General features: G+C 50.5%; 1 protein-coding gene across 1 annotated transcript; it reads right to left on the bottom strand.

Annotated features, from left to right (window-relative positions):
* Positions 1–13,950: 13,950 nt before the first annotated feature.
* On the bottom strand, positions 13,951–17,804 carry LOC309682348 (keratin, type II cytoskeletal 6C-like; the record flags this gene model as incomplete). The annotated part of the gene is made up of 9 exons (XM_082496427.1): positions 13,951–14,222; positions 14,330–14,364; positions 14,657–14,877; positions 15,083–15,208; positions 15,342–15,506; positions 15,681–15,776; positions 15,942–16,002; positions 16,194–16,408; positions 17,295–17,804. 9 exons carry the CDS (start codon positions 17,802–17,804, stop codon positions 13,951–13,953), a joined length of 1,701 nt encoding a protein of 566 aa, XP_082352553.1.
* Between the last annotated feature and the right edge of the window lie 1,279 nt (positions 17,805–19,083).

Below are 19,083 nucleotides of genomic sequence, written 5' to 3'. Positions count from 1 at the left end.
GGACAAGATTTTGGACGCTCAGTGACCAGGCAAAGGGCTTTTACCAGCAGTAGACACAGTGTTTTCCAGACAACCAGACGAGAAGTACTACTTTTCCCTACCAAACTTGGTCTCTTATAGCCTTACACCAGGAATGGCCAACTGGTAGCCCGAACCTTCCAGTTGTGCTCCTTTTTTTGTAATTAAACTTTACTAGTTACCTACATTTTACTGGGAATTTCAACCACATTTCATACTGATTTTCCCCTTTTTATATACCTATATAAAAATCTGACTTTGACCGAGAATCGCGTGTCCCACTGGAAAGAATAATTATGGTGAACAGAAAAAAAAAATGTGTAATGACCGTGATTTTAAAGTGAGTGGCGGGAAATCTGAACTTCAACACACCTGAGGAAGGTTTTCCAAAGCATTAGGATTTTACACAAAATCCTGTTCCGTTTTAATTGGGCTCAATATTTTCCAAGTGCTGGTGCACCTCAAGAGAAACCCAAGTAAATTGTCCTCCTTCACTCCCATATTTCGGTCAAGCTGAAAGATGTTTTCAGAACCGTATCCACTCCCTGCAAAATTCTCTGTAGGACAAACTGTGTCCGAACAACGCGGAGACCAAAACTCCTGTGTGACATTGGAGCTGTTATTAGGCTGAGGTGAAGATTAGGAGGACAATATATGACTTCAAGTCAGGGGGAGGTGAGACTCCGTGGACATGGCCCGTGATTTCGCTGGCCTTAACTAACAATTCCTCAGCAGCGTGCACAAGAGTTTCTAAAGGGTTGCTGGTTCCCACCTGTCCCTTGAGTTTGTGAATGACTACTTTGGGCGCAACACATCTTCATCCCTGCTCTTTCCATTTTGAGTGGCCCGTTCCAATGCGCACTGCGTCAGGCAACACTTCAGATCATCCCCATGGACCTTGGAAGGAAGCGTTACGGCCTAGGGGAGGGACCACCCACAGACCAAAGAGGCCAGCTCCGTGTGGAACAACGGTTAGATAGACATCTATCCAAAATCATTGCCCTAAATGCATACATCGACTCCCTGCATGAAGCAAAACAGGTGGCAGTTCATACAGAACCACTGCGTCGATCTCCGAGGCAGCCGTGTCCCGCTTGAGAAGGCCTCCTGCAAGCCCTGCACGAGAGGAGCAGCCGTCCCACCCCACGTGCACCGTGTGTAGGTTGCTGTTGTGATCGTCGCTGGCACCAGCTCAGCCTTGGCACGGCAGACCAAGCCACGCCTGGACCTGTTGAGCTGGCTCCAGAGACAGCCATGCATCCAGAGAGATGTTCACGCATCCTGCGGATGAAGGGGGAGCTTCCTGTGATACCTTCCTCTTCCCTGCCGTGAGCTGGCATTGCTCTGGGATGGGTCTGGGTACCTTCTACTCTGATCCTTTAAAAGGAACAGCAAAACAGTTCCCAACGCGGGCGGACCAAAGGGACCACAGGTTCAACCAACGTCCTTGCCACGGAGATGGGTTCTCACAGAATCTACTGGGGAGTGAAGTCTTCAGGGGCTGCTCAAATAGCCACACGGGTCAACCTGGCTTTTTGTCGCTGGTTGGTTTTTTTTTTTTTTTAAGATAAATTTAAATTGAATCCCAAATGTCATTCATGTAAAACTGACTGCCTGGGCTTCTTCTGTAGCTGTTGGAGCAAGCACAGAACATCTGTGTGTTATTCCTCCCATCCAGAACAGTCCGTGAAGCAGGTGGTGATGTTCCTCCCATCTGGAGAGGCCTTTCTGGATGGTCTCATTTCCCTCTACGGGCCGTAAGGGCACCTGGAGACCTGGCTCAGCTCCTGGCTCTCGGGTGGTGACAGTAGGGCGAGTTGAGCCGTCCTCCATCAGACCCACGTCACAGAGACTGCGCCAAGGATTGACATTTTCGAACCATAAAGACAGTTCACAAACAGAGCCAAGCTTTTGAGTACAAATGGTGCAGGAACCTGCCAGCCTCCACAACCCACCTCCGTCTCTGCCCACCTCCGGTCAACCCAAACACTGCATGGGAGTAATTCTAGTGCTGAGGCTAACGCTCGAGGGAACGCCCCAACGTTCGTGCGGGACCATTTTCATGAGCTCAACATAGAAAGCCAAAATGGCTAAAATCCTGCAGCCGTCTCAGAAGAAAGATCTACCTACTTTTCGTCACCGCCGAACAGAAAGTAGGGATCTTTACGCGCCACGTGGGCAGAGCAGAGGGTAGATAAATAAGTAGAGTGACGTACTTATTACTATTAAATAACTCCTGCACACCAGGACAGCGGACACACAGCCGCGTAGTACGGCTGTGCATTGATAAATACAGTACTTAAATTTAATAGCCGTCCAGATAAAGTAGATAGAGGCGCACACATAGGATTGAAATAGTAGATCTTGATCGCTAGTTGCCTAAACACCTGCATAAGTAGGGCCCTAAGTCACCTGGAAAATGGGGCTGAGATCACACAAATACAAAACGCCTTTCATCCCACAGACTTTCATTTTCTCCCACCTTCCCTCACAGGGACTGACAACAACCTTTTTCTGTGGCCCGTGAGGGCAGTAAGAGATTCTGAGGAGATAACAAAAGGAAGAGGAGTGTCAAAAACCTCACGACGGCAGGAAAAAAAAAAAAAAAAAAAAAAAGGAACACTGGTGTTCTACCAAAGGTTTATGCTACTTTGATTCTGAGGTTCCCCAGCTTGGAGAGCACCTTGCCTGCAAGAATATATTGTACTAATTATATAGGTGGGAGCGGGAATATGATCCCACATCTGTGCTCTATGGTACGTAGAGATCAGGTGGAGTTTCCCTCTCCCAGACCTACATCTGGGTGAGACCAAAAGTTGCCATTAGAATGCAGGAAAAAAAAAAAAAACAACATATCAGGGCGCGTTCTGATTTACGAGTTGTCGGCCCTTCGTAGTAAAACAGCGAAGCTGCCTGATGAGGACACTATAATTAGAGGAGGTCTGGGAAGCCCCTAAGATGGGAGGGCTTTGTCCTGCATCGGCTGGTGTAAGGGGGTACAGAGTTCAGCTGGTCGGGAATGGTTTTTGAGGGGGAAAAACGTTCTTTTGCTTTTGGTAAAGCATTTTGTGGAAACGCTGTGGTTGAACGGCAGAGAAGCAGGGTGGGTCGGAGGCGAGGGGGCAAAGCTGGCCACCCCAAACCACCTGAGATCAACAGGTAGATAAGGAGGAACGTGTCACAGGACCTGTCATCGGCTTCTCCATCAGGAGCTGCTCCATAGCACGGATGTAAGGAAGTGACCGGTGGACCGCAGCGTTTCAGATGGCAAGAAGCAACAGCGCATCTCCACTTGCATGGGAGCAACTTTTTGAGTGGAGGAAGGACGACAAATAGAATAAAGGTGGAGACCCAGAGGTCAGGGGCAGCACAGACCGACCTGTAGGAGGCTGGAACCGAGAGCTCGGTTCATCAGCATGGTGACAGCAAGGCACGCGAAGGGGACACAGGGTGGAAAGCGTGTGAGGAGCTGGCCCTGGAGCTACGAACCTCTCCTTGACTGGGAAGGGAGCCTGCGTGGTGGCTTTAGAGTCCACCTTCAGCTGCGAGGAAGGATGGGTCCTACCTGGAGTGGGGTAGGTCCCCGTCTTCCAGGGGTACGTCACTTCCCACCGGGGTCTTGCCTGTTTGAGGTGCTTCAAGTGGGGAGAGGGGTGGGCTGTGACAAGGCTTGAGTTTAGTCTCGGGTCTGGACCAGTAGGTATTCTTCTAATACAAAACAAAGTATTACTTTACCTTGTAATCCCGTTAACAAACGACTAATGGCTATTTTAATAAATGGCTATTTTAATAAATGGCTAATTATTCTGGGTTAACAGGAAGGTAAACAAGTCAATAACTTACTTGTAAACACCTATAATATAAAATTATCTATTCAGAAAATACTAATCATAATTATGTTATCTGTTAATCTCTTATTTCCCCTACAAGAATGTGAAAGTATCGATTTAATACAACGCGTGAAAACAGAGAGGTAATATTTCTGTTGCTGTTACGATTATCAACTCCAGTGAGGGGGTGAAGTAGAAGCTTGTTGCTTTTTTTTTTTTTTTTTTTTTTTTTACTTTATTGGCTAACCTAATGCAAAACACTGTGCTCTCTGATCCCTGAGATCTCTTAAAGACTAAGCAAGTCCTGGTTCCTCCACACACAGCAAACCTGCAGCTGATGCCCTCAAGCTGGGGCGTGTGGTGCTGGAGCACGGCAGAGATGAAATCTCCAAAGGGTTTCAGGAGGAGGAGAGATACGGCCTGCAGGAAAAAAAAAAAAAAATAAAGGAAAAAAGAAAAATGAGGATGAAGAGGAAATTGGGTTGAACTTTAGGTGAAATGCACCAGGTGTCATGAGAAAACATGACTTTTTTCTACGTGCAGCTGCTCCCCAGCAGAAAAATAGTCAACATACATGACCTCCGTGATATAAATAGAGGAAGAATATTAGGGCGGCTTCACGATCAAGATCAAGTGGGAATAAGCAAAGGGAGTTGCTGAAGCTTCAGTAATTGGCACCAGCAATCAGCGCTCACAGGAGCGGCCTGAGAGTTCAGGACTTTGGGGACCACGTCTAGGAGTGAGCCCGGGACAAGCAGCCGAACCCATCCGGGTTCACCCATGGCCCACAGCGAGTAGCCACGCGTGGTGGGGCTCATCTCGCGCCACCCAAGGCACCCAAGCCGTGGGGCTCCCCCTATTCAGCCACGTCCCCCTCCCTCTTTGCAAGGTTCCCTTTAGCAGCCAAAGGCACTAAACATCCCAGCAGTCCTTTCCACTTTTACAAAATTTAAGGAAACGCGAGAAAAGCCGCTCGTGCTCAGCAGATCAGTCTTTCCTCAGTAGACCGGGAACCTGTAGCTCACCTGGCCGGAGAGCAGAGGCAGAGAACACGCTAAGAGGGCTACGGCAAGCATCAAAAGACACTGTTTGTGATTGAGAACAATTTTAATAACATCCCTTCCCACAGGAAGTTGAAACAGCTGGAAATAATTCTGGCAGATGTTCAGAATCCAGTAAACAACGTGATTACCAGCCTACAAAAGAAGTGGGCCCCAGCGCTGCCTTCTCTGGGCAGAGTGTCATCACCTCTGGGAGGTTCACCACACCCAATCACACTTACGTATCACCTGGGGTGGCCTCCCAATTGGCTTAGAGCTGATAATTAGCCCCATCAAGGTCAGGCTTCGTGATCAATTGAGTAAATCACTCTCTTGAGTTATTGGAACCTCAATTGCCATCATTAGCCCTGCCGCAGCAATGACAGCACCCACAGGACAGCAAAACAGGTGGAGAAAAGGCGAAGCAACACAAAAAGCACCAGAACTTTGGCAATTCCCAGACTAGACCTCCCGCCCAGCAAGGGAAGGGTCTGAAGAAGGGGGATCTGTTGTAGGCACTGTGTGATGCCCAACTCTGAAGGTAAGTATTTTGGCTAATCTAGCCATTTAGGCTCTTTGCAGAGCTGGTGAAGAGAACCCACCACCTCCAGAAGGTGATGCCCTCTCTGGAGAATCCATCCCTGCAAAGTGTCTTCCTTTCCCCACATAGCAGTGAAGATAGTGCCCTGGTTTCAGCTGGGACAGAGTTCATTTTCTTCCTACTGGGAAGCGTTTTGGATTTTAGTATGAGAATAATGTTGGTAACACAAATTGGTTTAGATGTTGCTCAGCAAATGTTTGTGTTCAGTCAGGGACTTTTTCAGCTCCCCAGAGAAGCCCGGAGGGAGCACAGACAGGACACACCGGCCAAAGGAATCTTCCACACCATAGACATCATGCCCAGTAGGTAAATGGAGGTTGGCTGGGGGTAGGAATCCACAATTGCTGCTCGGGACGGGATGGGCAACCAATCATCAGGTGGTGAACAATTGTAGTGCGTCGCTTCATTCTGTATATTCTTTTACCTTTATTATTTTATCTTGCATTACTGTTTTATTAAACTGTCTTTACCTCAACCCATGGATTTTCTTTCCCCTTTTTCTCTCTACCCTACTTGGGGGGAGTCAGTGGCTGCGTGGTCCCAGTTGCCATCTGGGGTTAAACCACAACGGTGAGTCAAAGTCTCTTTTAATCCAACCTTACCGATGTGTTTTAAGGAATGGCATTTCTTAGCCAAGAGCACTCTCCAGTCAGAGGGGTTCTGCCAGGTACATTGTGGGTGTCCACAGTTTCAGACGAGCCAAATTCCACCAGTCTCTCCCAGGTTTGCAATGGTCTGACTGGTGGGACATGTGATGAGGACCAGCAACTGAGTTTGACACAAAGGTACAAGACGCCCCAGCATTCATCCTCTCACCAGACCTCCCCGGACACATTGCACCACCAGCTCAAAGGTGTATGGCACAGAATCATATATGGTTAGAGCTGGGAGGGAGCTTAAAGCTCGTCCAGTCCCCCCCCGCCCTGGGCAGGGACACCTCCCCCCAGCCCAGGTTGCTCCCAGCCTCGTCCAACCTGGCCTTGAACACCTCCAGGGATGGGGCAGCCACAGCTCCTCGGGGCACCCTGCGCCAGGGGCTCACCACCCACGCAGTGAAAAATTTCTTCCTAATATCTCATCTCAATCTCCCCTCTTTTGGTGTCAAACCATTCCCCCTCGTCCCATCGCTCCCCTCTCTGATCAAGTCCTTCCCCACTCTCCTGGAGCCCCTTTAGGCACTGGAAGGGGCTCTGAGCTCTCTCCGGAGCCTTCTCTTCTCCAGGCTGACCCCCCCCACCTCTCCCAGCCTGTCCTCCCAGCAGAGGGGCTCCAGCCCTCCCAGCATCTCCAGGGCCTCCTCTGGCCCCGCTCCAACAGCTCCGGGGCCTTCTGCTGTGGGGACCCCCCGAGCTGGAGGCAGCGCTGCGGGGGGGGTCTGAGCAGAGTAGAGGGGCAGAATCAGCAAGTCTTTCCCAAATCATGCTGCTTTCAGTTCTTCCCATGCCAGAAGCAGCCAACAATACACAAGAGTTTTAAATACAGCTACTTATTGTCGCTGGGAACTTCAGGCAGGGGCATCAGTCATCTGCAGTAGGTTCTGAACAAGCAAAACCATCCACACATTGTCACCAAAAACCCTTTGGAGCCACAGGCGTGCTGGCTCTGTACCTCGCAGGGAGATAGACTGCTCACGCTTTGCACTAAAGAGTAATTTTAGATCTCTCTTTTCTGCGTGTAAAATCTTATTCTGAGCCCTCTAGTGGTGCTTGGCACAGGCTGTGCTTTACAACCCATCCGGAGCCGCCGTGTGCGGCACACCTTGGTGCAAAAATAACCGCTGAACCCTCAACGTGGCCAAAGGATGCCCAAGAGCTTGACATACCCCATTGCGTTTACCGGCGCTTTGGCAGCCTGGCGTGAGTGACCTCAGCCATCAGATCCAAGCACAAGATGAATTCCCCTCTCCAAGGCCCAATTCGCCTACCTAATGTTCCAGAAGGAGACCTACCTACCCACCCCCGAAGGCCGTAGCCCACCAGAAGCCTTTACATGTGTAACGGTCAAAAAATGACAGCTCCTACCTTGAAAACAAAGGAGGCAATGTTTTTGTTGAGGATCTCGGTTTGCTCCTTCTCCAGCACTTGCACCTTCTGGACCTCGGGGTCATCATCTAGACTGAGGGCTGCCAGGAAGGCTTGGTTCAGGGTGACTTCTCAGACGCCAGCAGACGCGATGGAGGGGAACTAACACATATTTGGCCAACAAACACCCTGTTTTCACCAAGGAGATTTGCCACGCCACCTTAGAGGAGCGCTCAGCACCAAAGTGCCCTCCCAGCTGAGACCTTCCAACCTGTAGGAAACACTTCTATTCCCACCGTTTCTGGAGGGAATTCTACTGCAGAGCCACTTCTTAGCTCAAAAGGTTTCAAGCAGGCCGTGCTGCTGGAAGGGATGACACCACCAGAGCGACCCTTGACTCTCCTTCAGCTGCCTTACTCCAAACAGACAAAGCTGTGGCACAAAACCAGACCTTCTAACAGAGGATCAGCGTATTTCCTCTTTATATGTCTGCGAGGCACTGGGCTTGGTCGGAGAGGTGAAAAGAAAGCAACGCAAGCCAGCTGAAAGGGCTTGGTTCCTTGGCTGCCAGCCCAGCCTTTGCTCCAGCAGATTTCAAACATCACTGTGGAGGCACAAAAAAAAAAAAATCCGAGAACTTGTTCCAGGGCCTTCAGAGCGTGGTTTTGTGGGGGAGGAGGAAGGGAGGCTGGTCTGAGGACCTCCAGGACCAGCGTAAAGTGGCTGTCCTGGTCTGAGACAAGGACCGGTTCCTGTTCCAGTTGATTCTGGCCCCATAACAAACCCTCTAAAGATCAGGCAAGGCAGCAAACCTGCAGCTCGGACAGATCTGCCACAAACACAGTTATTGGCAAATGCAACGCACCATTTGTCCTCTCATCTTTCACCATGCTGTCACTTGTGAGCGATGACTGCGCTGAGAATGGAGCCGGTCCTTCCTCCAGGTAGTGGTTTTCTACACAACCTGAAATTCCCATCTCAGCCTGACCCATAATTTACGGGAAAGTCAATTTGTCATTGGCCTGGAGGACAAGAGCAAGTTCGGGTGTGTGTGAGAGCGGGGCAGTGTCCCTTGCCCAGGCCACAAGCCCTCTAGTGGCATTCTGTGGCCCTGTCTACCCCATCTTCATCAGGTCTGCCCAGCGAGCCCTGGCCCCCAGGCTACAGGAGGCGCAGACTTGCTTCAACCCATACTTCTAGTCAAGAGTGGATCTTGTCATGCCATGCCAAGCCATGTTGTGCCATGCCATGCCTTGTCGTGCCGTGTCACGTCACGTCATGTAGACTTTCGGCCAGGCCTGATGGGCACCAGCAATGGAGCTGTTCAGAAAACGTGGATTGTGGGGTCATGAGTGTAATCCTGAAGGAACATCAGCCCCTTCTTAGGGCAGAGCCAGCGAGTGTGGGAGCAAGATGAAGGGCAGAGAAGCACCACCATCCAAACCAGAGTGGGGATGAGGAAGAAGAGGAGGAAGAGTTGCCATCACCACCAGACACAGATGATGGGGTCGCCGTAAGTTCTGCAAATACAGTTCTACCCATCCCGGCTTTAGCTGAGAGAACACTGGATGCAGTGGGGCCAGGAGGGAGCTGGAGGTGCACCGCATCCACTGGCAGCGCTCGTCCGGGTCACCGGGCTGTGTGCGAGCAGTTGTTTTGTTCAGGAGCAGCGCGGGGTTTGCTTGAGCACTCTCACAGAGGAGCGGGGCTGACATCCAACAGGAAGAAACATTCGGGATGAAAGGCGCCTGGCTGTTGGCGCAATCTCTACAATCAAAGTTGAGGTGAACATTAACTTGGACGAAGGGCTCAAAGTCTCCTGTCAAGCCCCAGCTGATGCTCTAGGACATGGACTTCTTTGGATCCCAGTAAGCCAGTCAGCAAGATTCACCGCGCTGGAGCAAGACAGCCCCGGAGACTGACTACAGAACCAGTTGCCCTCATGACGGATCCAAGGCAAGAGCAGCCGGGATCCGAAGAGGCAAGGACGGAGGTGGTTTAGCACCTGGAAGAAAAGAACAGGAACGCGGCTGCAACAGCAAACTAAGAGCTCCCCTTTGCTCCTGGGCTAAGTTTCTGTGGTAGCTACGTAGCTTTAGGTGACTTTGTCAGTGCGTTTGCTTACAGAAGCTTTCAGGTCTTTGACCGTTGGGTTTTAAAACTCCTTCCAAGCCCAGATACCTGGTGGTCATTGCTGCTGCCACGATCTGCTGGTTTCAGTCTCAGTTCTCAGTTTTCTAGTGAGTATTTGAGCTGGTTTTGGACTTAGACAGGTCGAGCTGGAGACGAGTGGGCTGAGGGCGTTGCAGTCGCTGTTTGAAGTGTAGATGAGGGACCAAAGGATGCCGTTTTCCCCGTTTAACCTCCTGTAACCTCTCTGCACCTCAGTTCCATCGCCCTGAACTTCTCATCCTTCAGGATCACGAAGGACTCCAATGGCTCAGCAGACACGTGTCACGTCAACAACAGTCTCAAGGTGCAGAGGCAGATGACCTCTCCGGAGACAATGTTCCCATCCTTTCAGCAAAGCGGTGCCACTCATAAAAGCAAATGTTTCCTGCTTACCAGCTGTTCACTGTCATACCCAGTACGACTACAAAGTGGGTGAGTCTCCTCCATATTTGCACAGTGACCAACCCAAGGGAAGCAATCTTGGTAGCTTCTGAGGCCCTCCCACAATAAACATGATTAGCAACAATTAAAAACTCATTACAGCTCTAATTACAGCCAATATAATGCCACCTGGATTCATTCCCCAATAAGCTCATAAAATATTGCACCTATTATATTTATTTCCATGTTCTGATGCGAAGAATATTGCACCACTCGTGCCCTGAACCGGGTTACATGATAGACATCTACCTGCTCTTCCTCTCCTTCCAGCAGCTTCCTGCACATGGCAATCTCAAAGTCCGGGGCTATCTTCACACTCAACAAGTCCTAATGTGTGGCCAACCTCCTCTTTGGCTCCACTGAGGGCTCTGCAGCGTTCATCCACTGCGGTTTTGGCTTTGCAGAGGGTGAGATCTCCTTTCTGTTCCACCTCAACAACGTTTGGTGGAAGGAAGTGTGCTCTGAGCCCCACCAGCTGCGACCTGTCCTCTGACCCGTAGGGCATCTAGCCACCGGTGGTCTTGCACTAAACCAGTTGGTGCCCGGACAGGCCAGCAATCCCAGACTGTATCTCATAACCCCACGTTACTCGGACTAAGTGATGGAGACTCCGCAGTAAACGTGAGGAGTAAGGAATTTGCCATCTTGCTTTGAACTCCCATCTTTACAAGCCAGAAATGATCTGAAAATGCAGTCAGGTTCTAAGCAGAGACCACAGGAGACTCCTGGGGCAGATTTGGTACTCAGTCAGACAGCACATGTCCTTCTCTGGAGAAAACCAGAACTTACAAGCCAACAAAAACCATATTTATTCTGTATTCTTTATCCTCTATGTCCAAAATGGCAACAGCTCTACCAAAAAGTGTTGAAGAGTTGTCATTGCTCGATCACACTGAGGATGTTTCACAAGTAAATTCACTCATTTTAAGCCAAACGGGGCCTGTTGCTGCAAATATGGGTATACTTTTACACTAGAGCTAGCAGCTAGCACAGTGCTCCTCGGAGCCGGTGAAGAGGAGCCCAGTCAATGAGCTGGTGCAGTCTTTCATTCAAGCATGATGTACTTGAGCAATTAGCATTAATCTCTTTTTCATGAGCACAGCAGATGGGACAGATAAACTCCGGCACCTCCGTGTTATAGCTTGGCCCCTCTCCAGGAAAAACTCAGGGAACTTCTAAAAAGCCCGTGGGTTTCTGCAGGATGAAGCCCACGTCTTTGGCTTGCTGGGTTTCAACACACTGGAGATCTTCACCCTCTCTGCCCTCGTGCCAAGGATGTCCCCAGGAGTGCTCTGGGCCTTCGCACCGTATTGGTCCGTACCCGTCCTTGGATTCTTCACTGGGATGAGGAAATAGGAGATGACTTCTGGGTCTCTCCCATCCCAACCTATAAATTTTAGAATCAGAAATGGCATTTTTTATTCAAACAAGAGAATAAGGTGTGTTGTAGCCAGGTATAAACATCAGATTAAGAAGTCAGGTGTGTCAACTGAAAGACTATTTGGAGGAGAATAAGAAAAGCGGATGAAAGTAACACTAGTTCAAATCATAGAATCATACAGTTGTCTAGGTTGGAAGGGACCTTGAAAATCATCAAGTCCAACCATCAACCCAACACTGCCAAAACCACCACTAAACCGTGTCCCTCAGCACCATGTCCGCCCGGCTTTTAAACACCTCCAGGGATGGCGACCCCACCACTTCCCTGGGCAGCCCGTTCCAATGCTCGACAACCCTTTCTGTGAAGAACCTTTGCCTGATATCCATCCTAAACTTCCCCTGGAGTAACTTGAGGCCGTTTCCTCTTGTCCTAATTACGGACTATCATTTCTTCCTCGTTTGTTTTGTTCATTTGGATGGCACAGACTCTACAATACAGATCTCCATTTCCATACTTTCATCTGACAAACACGGAGACTGCACCAGAGCGATGCGCACGCTACAGTACAGTCAGGGTTGATTCACCTACTGGTCCGTCTCTCATTCCTCCCAATGCTGGAGAAGAATCCAGCCAAGCATTAATCAAGTTAATTTGGTTGCAATGGGATGTTATTTAGAGAGGGCTAATGACTAACCTGGCTGGGCAAGCTGGAGATATAATAGCAGGTTGGAGGCTGTGTCTCATACTTTCTCGCTGCTTTTTTTCATGAGTAATTCACGTCCACGCAGCGTCTTCAGGCCTTCCCACCGCTCTCCTTTGAGGGGCGGGTGCCCATGTAAGAGCCCTGCTCGTCAGACAGATGGTGCTGCTCGCCCTTGTCCCAGCCAGGTGTGGAGGATGACCGCTCTTCATCGATGCATTAACCACCTGCTGCAGACCTCTCGATGGTGTCCTCCCTCATCGAGGCCTCCAGGGCGCCCGGGTGGGAGCTCAGGACTGAGGTGCTTCGTGGTGGCGGTGGGTTGGCTGCATGTCCTCTTGGGATGACAGCTACGCCGAGGACTGGCGCTAACTGCCACATCCCAATGGCCGTGTTCAAACTGCCATGTCCCAATGGCAGTGGTCAAACCACACCAGTCCAACTGCCACATCCCAACTGTCATGTTCAAACCACCACATCCCAACGGCTCTGCTCAAACCACCCCGTTCTAATGGCTGTGTTCTATTTGCCGAGTCCAACGGCTACATCCCAGTGGCCATGTTCAAACCGCCCAGTCCAAATGCCACAACTGCCCTGTTCAGACCACCATGTTCAAACCATCGCATCCAGACAACCACGTACCAACTGCCACCATTCATTGTCATGTCCCAACTCCAATGTCCCCACTGATGATGCTGAGGTGCCCATCAACCAAGGGCTGGACACTTCATTCTGCTATGCTTGGGGGGAGCCCAATTTCCCCCACCTCATGGCCACCAGGTTGACATAGCACATTCCCTTCCTGTGCCGCACTCCTCACAGCCACGGCTCTCCCACCCCGCAGAGAGATGAGGAGTCTACTGTGGAGGAGCAAGATGGCACCTCCGAAGAGGAGAAAGAAAGACCATCTTCCTCCTCACCTCAACCGGGCAGTTCATGGCGCTCACCATAGGACCAAGCACCGTAGATGTTGCTGTTCCTTACATTGAAGAACAAAGCGTGTTCCCCCTCCCCTGGGGACCGTTAAGTGATAAGACAACACAAAGATCTCTTTTCATCTGTCTGCAGTTTATTGGTAATGAAAGAACTCGGCGGAAAGGGGTGCTGGTAGAAAGCAACCATGCAGTAGGGTTCACGCAACAGAAGGTTTGCAATAAGGCCATACATACGTCAAGCGCGAAGGAGAAGAGGGAAAGAAATCTATAAAATATTAAAGCTGCCAAATTACTCCACCGAGGGAAGGTGGACATCTCCAGAGACCTGTTCCTTGCTCCTAAATCTGACTATGAGGCATTATCACGTTTCTTCTGCTTACGTGAATTCCCCATATAGCTGAAACAAGCTGCTACCATGCAGGACGCGGGGAAGTGGCAGGGGAAACACGGCCATTGAAAAAGAGACCTTAAAAAGTGAAAGGAAAGAGCGGTTTCACACGCGCTCCTCCTCAGCCAGGGCAGCAGCCTGGGGTAGCAGCGAGGCGCGCAGGACGAGCTCTGCAGTCCCTGGTACCCACAAGGGAGATGTCTCATCCCGGGTACCCACAAGGGAGATGTCTCTTCCCTGGAGACTGGTGGGGCTCTGCCGACAGGGTGGTGTTTCACCGCCAAGCTCCCCGTGGGCAGGGTGATTTAAGGAAGGGAAACAGTTCGTTTCTTTGCTGGATGCCGGTTCAGGGTGGAAGGGGCTCTGCTGCTGGCGGGAGGGAGGAAAAGGCGCTTCTTTCCTTGGGGGGACTGAGGTCAGGGCTCAGTATTTTACACCTGAAGATTTGACCGTCGTGGTTGTGACACACCTCCGCACAGAGGAGGATCCACCCCCTGCCATGAAGTTGCCACCTCCGGAGCTGCACATTCTTCCACTTCCAGAGGAGAAGCCACCGCTGAGAATCCCTCCTCCCATGCCACAGCTGCCTCCAATGATGCTTCCTCCTCCGACCGCACATACTCCTCCTCCCATGCCACTGCCGGCTCCGAAGCCACCAGCGCGGCCTCCAGCAATGGTGGTTCTGCCTACCACAGCTGCAAGAGAAGGAGAGGCTCACTGTGCGTCAAGCGACAACCTGGGAATCCCCACGAAACCCAGGGGAAAAGCCGTTCTGCAGAGAAGACGGCGTGCAGATACTTACAGACATTGACGTTGGACGGGTTGTCTCCACAGAGCCTGTGTAGGGAAAGGGAAGAAGTGGTAAATCTGATATGAGAGGAAGCAGTCAGGCTTCATGCACTTTCCCACGCGCTCCTTCTATTTCCTGTTTCATTTAACATCCATCAAAACCACTGAGAAACATTCCCTGTGGGGACCTCGTTTCTATTTTGGGTTTAAAAACTTGGGGGAAAAAAATGAAAAGTAAATCAGATTCCAGCACTAAATGGGCTGTGAGAGATGATAAAACCTCAGTCTGTCCCAAGGAGAGACAGTACCTTGGTCAGGCCAACCTGACAGCAGATCTAACCTGTTCTCCTCTCCCTCCAGCAGCTTCCTGTACATGGCAATCTCCACGTCCAGCGCAATCTTGATGTTCAGCAGCTCCTGGTACTCCTTCAGCAAGCGAGCCAGCTCCTCCTTGTCTTTGCTCAGGGCACATTCCAGCTCTTCCAGTTTCCTCCTGGCATCCTTGAGGGCCATCTCACCCCGCTCCTCAGCCTCGGCGATAGCTGACTGCAGCTGATGGTTCTGAGAAAAAGAAAAGCGGTTTCTCAGTTCCCTTCTTCACACCCTCCACTGGAGCAGCCCTCAGGGCACAAACTCCATGGGAAATGAGCAGGAACCATCACTCTCCTCCAAAGGATCTGAACTTCAAGGACTACGTGTCCCTCACACTGTCCCTAGCACACCACCAGCTCAGTCGTGACCCAGCCTGACGCTGAGGAACCCCTACCTGCTTCTTCACGTTCTCAATCTCGGCCCGCAGCCTCTGGACGTTCCGGGTCAGCTCTTGGATCTCTATCTTGGTGTTGCGCAGGCTGTCCCCGTGCCTTCCGGCAGTGCTCTGCAGCTCTTCATACTGGTGGCATGGAGACAAAGCGACCCGTCAGTGACACAGCCGACCAAGAACTCAAGCAGTGCCCTTGTTCTGTGGCCAGGGGCCAGGGGTCATCAGAGAGTGTCCCAGGTGCCTTGACCGCTTCCCAACTCACCCGGCTCTGGTACCAAGCTTCGGCTTCAGCTCTGCTGCTCTGTGCAATCTGCTCGTACTGGCGCCTGACCTCCTCGATGATGCTGTCCAAATCCAGGTGTCGGTTGTTGTCCATGGACACCACCACAGACAGGTCCCGGCTGATTGTCTGCATCTGAGCCAGTTCCTACAACCAAGACAGGAGTTAGCCTGACCACCTGAGGAGGGGAGAAAAGAGCAGCAGCTCCAAACAGCCTCTCCAGACCAAATCCACAGAGGCACTGAGGCCCACCTCAGTGTCTTTGGCCACCACACGCCTCATTGCAACTCCAGCCCGCAAAGTGTAAGAAAGAGCTCTTACCTCTTCGTAGATACACCTCAGGAAGTTGATTTCGTCAGTCAGAGCTCCCACTTTGGCTTCCAACTCCACTTTGGTCATGTAGGCACAGTCCACATCCTAAAGGAAAGATCACACAAGTAAACAACAGCTTCCTCCAACCCCAGAAGAGCTGTTGGCAGCCAATGCCTCCTGGTGGAAGCTGACCACCTTGGTGATGACTCCTTCCCGTGTCTTTGCCACCTGTGCCCCCACACCCCCTCTCTCCCGGCGCCTCTGACTCACCTTCTTGAGCACCACAAACTCGTTCTCAGCAGCGGTGCGCCTGTTGATTTCCTCTTCGTACCTGTTGAAGGGGACAAGACAAGAGGAGTCTCTTGGACTGCTCTTGAGTCAACCAGCGGAACCCCCCTTCCCTCCATGGCGCCCTCAGTCCCATGTCCACAGAGCTCCAGAGCAAACGCAAGACAGTCTCCAAGGTGGCTTAGCTCTCCTGTCTGGGCGCTCATTTCCTCCTTCTGCTGTCACTGCACTTACTTGGTTTTGTACTCCTCCACGTATTGCCGCATGTTCTGCAGTTCCGACTCCAGCTGTCCCCTCTGCCCCAAAAGAGACTCCAGCCTCCTCCTGAGGTTCTGGATGTAATTTTCAAAGAGGACATCCAGGTTCTTCCTCGGCCCCGAAGGTCCTTGCTGTTGGAGGAGCTCCCACTTGGTGGAGAGGACCTTGTTCTGTTGCTCCAGGAAGCGGACCTGAAAGCCCACAAAGGGATGTGTGAGATATTCACCCGGGGAGACATCTCACTCCTCAAACCTCCTGCTTACTTGGGAGGCCAAGGGAACCATTTCCCAAATCCTCAACGAGACTGTGGCTAATTGAAAGCCAATTTTCCTCAAGCAAGATTCCTCCCTTCTTTCTCCTCTTTTTTCAGTTTTCCTTGAATTCCTCCTCTCTTCCCTTCTTACGCTTCTGCTCTTTTTTTATTATCCATCTGAATGATGACATTCCAGATTTACAGTTTGTTGTCATTTCCAATTGTAAATTTTGATCTACATTAATTTGCAGAAGCTTCAGGACATTTTTTTCCTTCCAGTGACTGAAATCCCATATGCCTCAATACCAGAGAACATTCTTCTTATCACATACAAATGGTATTCAGTACATAATGTCATATATTAAAAAAACTACAAAGCACGTTTATAACCAATGTTCTCCCAGTGCAGACAGTCTGAAGAATACTCTTCTGTACTTGAACTGAAATAAGGAAACGCCAGGAAATAACTGAAAGCTCATTCCTACAGTCTAATTTCCTTGAGAAGAAACTGTCCTTGATTAAGGACAGACTTAAAGAACCACTTAGGATAACTGTGTATGTCACGATCACTTTGGCCCGACAGCACAGAGAACACTAGAGAGACAAGCTAAGGAAGAGTTTGGATCAACCAAACCTAGAGAAAGTCCTTTGGTTTCTCTGCAGATGTAAAACTTCTACATTTTCTTAGGAGGACTCAATGAAAACCCTACCAGCCTTCCAGACCTGCCAACACTGAGCTGAGACGGACAATATTTCCCTCTCCACAGCACAGGAAGGTTCCTCCGAGTCCCCATCCCCGAGCAAATACAGTTCCAGCCTCTCACCTTGTCAATGAAAGAAGCAAACTGATTGTTAAGAGTCTTGATCTGTTCCTTCTCCTGGCACTTCACTTGTTGGATCTGAGGATCAATATCGACATGGACTGGCCGCAGGAGGGTTGGGTCAACCTGCACCGGTTGGATGCCTCCAGGGAACCCAGGACCACCTCTCATGGGACCACCAAAGCTGCCTATTCCTCCACCAATGACAGCGCCTCCAATGCTGCCAAATCCTCCTCCAAAGCCTCCACCAAAGCCACCAATTCTACATCCGTATCCACCGCCATAAGAGCCACCCATGGAAATTCTTCCGCTGCCACCCAGGTTATGGAGGCTCCTGCTGCTAAAGCCTCCACAACGTCCACTGCCTCCAGTTCCCCTGGATGTGGAGAACGAGCTATAGCTGATCCTGCTTCTGCCCCCACTTCCTCCAAAGCCACCACCGATGGCAGAGCAAGAGCTGTATCCCCTTTTGCTTCCGCCTCCGAAGCTTCTACAGATTGACTGCCGAGACATGGCCGTTTCTTCCAAGTGGAGTTGAGGAGAGCAGAACGACCAACGGAGCTGTGTTGCTGCGGGATGAATGTGGAGAGAAGTGTGCGCAGTCTTCTCTGGCCCCACAGCTTCAGGCATTCCCTTTTATCTGTTTCTGGAGGTGGGCTGGGTCTACAAGGGCGTGAAGAGGAAACAAATTTACTGTCTTCATCAGCTTGGTGCGGTTAACAGATTTTTGCCAAATTGTTGACTCCACCCAGAAATACGCTTTGCAACGCAGAAGAGAATAAAAGAGCAAGAGCATTGAAACAGGTCTCAATGAGTAAGTGGACTCTCATATCTTGTTGGCATCTGGAAAAATATGTTTTACAGTGATGTAGTCATGTTCTTCCCTCCTCCCACCTTTCTATCCGCTCTTAATGATTTCGCAGTTTGTCTGGATCTGCATCTTTTGCACTGACGCTCAACATCAGGCAAGCATTTGGGTGAAAACCAGCAAGAACGAGACTTTCACAATTCCCCCAAGCACACCCCAAATCGCCTTCTTAAGTGGAAAATTGCCGGTGGCTTTTCAAGCAGCAGTTTCCCAGTGTAGAGCAAGAAAACCACACATTAGCATTTAACAACGGTCAGCATTTCTCTTTTATCCGTAAAGGAGGTGCTTCGTTCCTCTCCTAAGAGCGCCAGTTGGGATGGGAGTGCCGCCTTCTAGGGCACATTCCCGCAAAATGCGTCTCCGGAGTCTGAGATAACCGGGTACCGAGACTCTGAGCACCGGAGCGGAACGAGCGAGAGAACAAGGATTGTCCGAGCTCCTTCCTTCTTCTTTCCCCACGGCCACAGGCATTGCCGAACCTACCGAGGAATGAAAGGACCCTTCGGGCACTAGATGTGGTAACCATGACTGAAGACAGCAAAAATAGCAGAGAAATGCAGGCAGGGAGAACTGTGACTTGTTAAAATAATTGATTATCGGGTTTTTTTCACTGAAGCTGGTGGGCAAATGATCAGGCTGAGATCATCACACTTGATCATTTGGAAAAAAGGGGCAACTAAAAGGTGGAAGAAGCTCTGGTGCTCCCATAAGTACTAACAGGTAAAGTACTGCTGTATCAGAAGTGTGGGGGCAGGTGTGGCATCGTTGCCCACATCTTTGACCACAGCAAATTTGGGGCGGGGAGAAGAGGGGGTGCTGAAAACATTCACTTAAGAAAAATGTATTTTTGAAACACCAGCTACTGCTTCAAACGAGAAAACAATAATGTTTAATTTCTTGCACGGGCTACGAAGGACATTCAGC

The sequence above is a fragment of the Vanellus vanellus genome (assembly GCF_965231255.1).
Source record: "Vanellus vanellus genome assembly, chromosome: 28".
Classification (NCBI taxonomy): domain Eukaryota; kingdom Metazoa; phylum Chordata; class Aves; order Charadriiformes; family Charadriidae; genus Vanellus; species Vanellus vanellus.
This window is presented reverse-complemented; position numbering and strand designations above follow the sequence as displayed.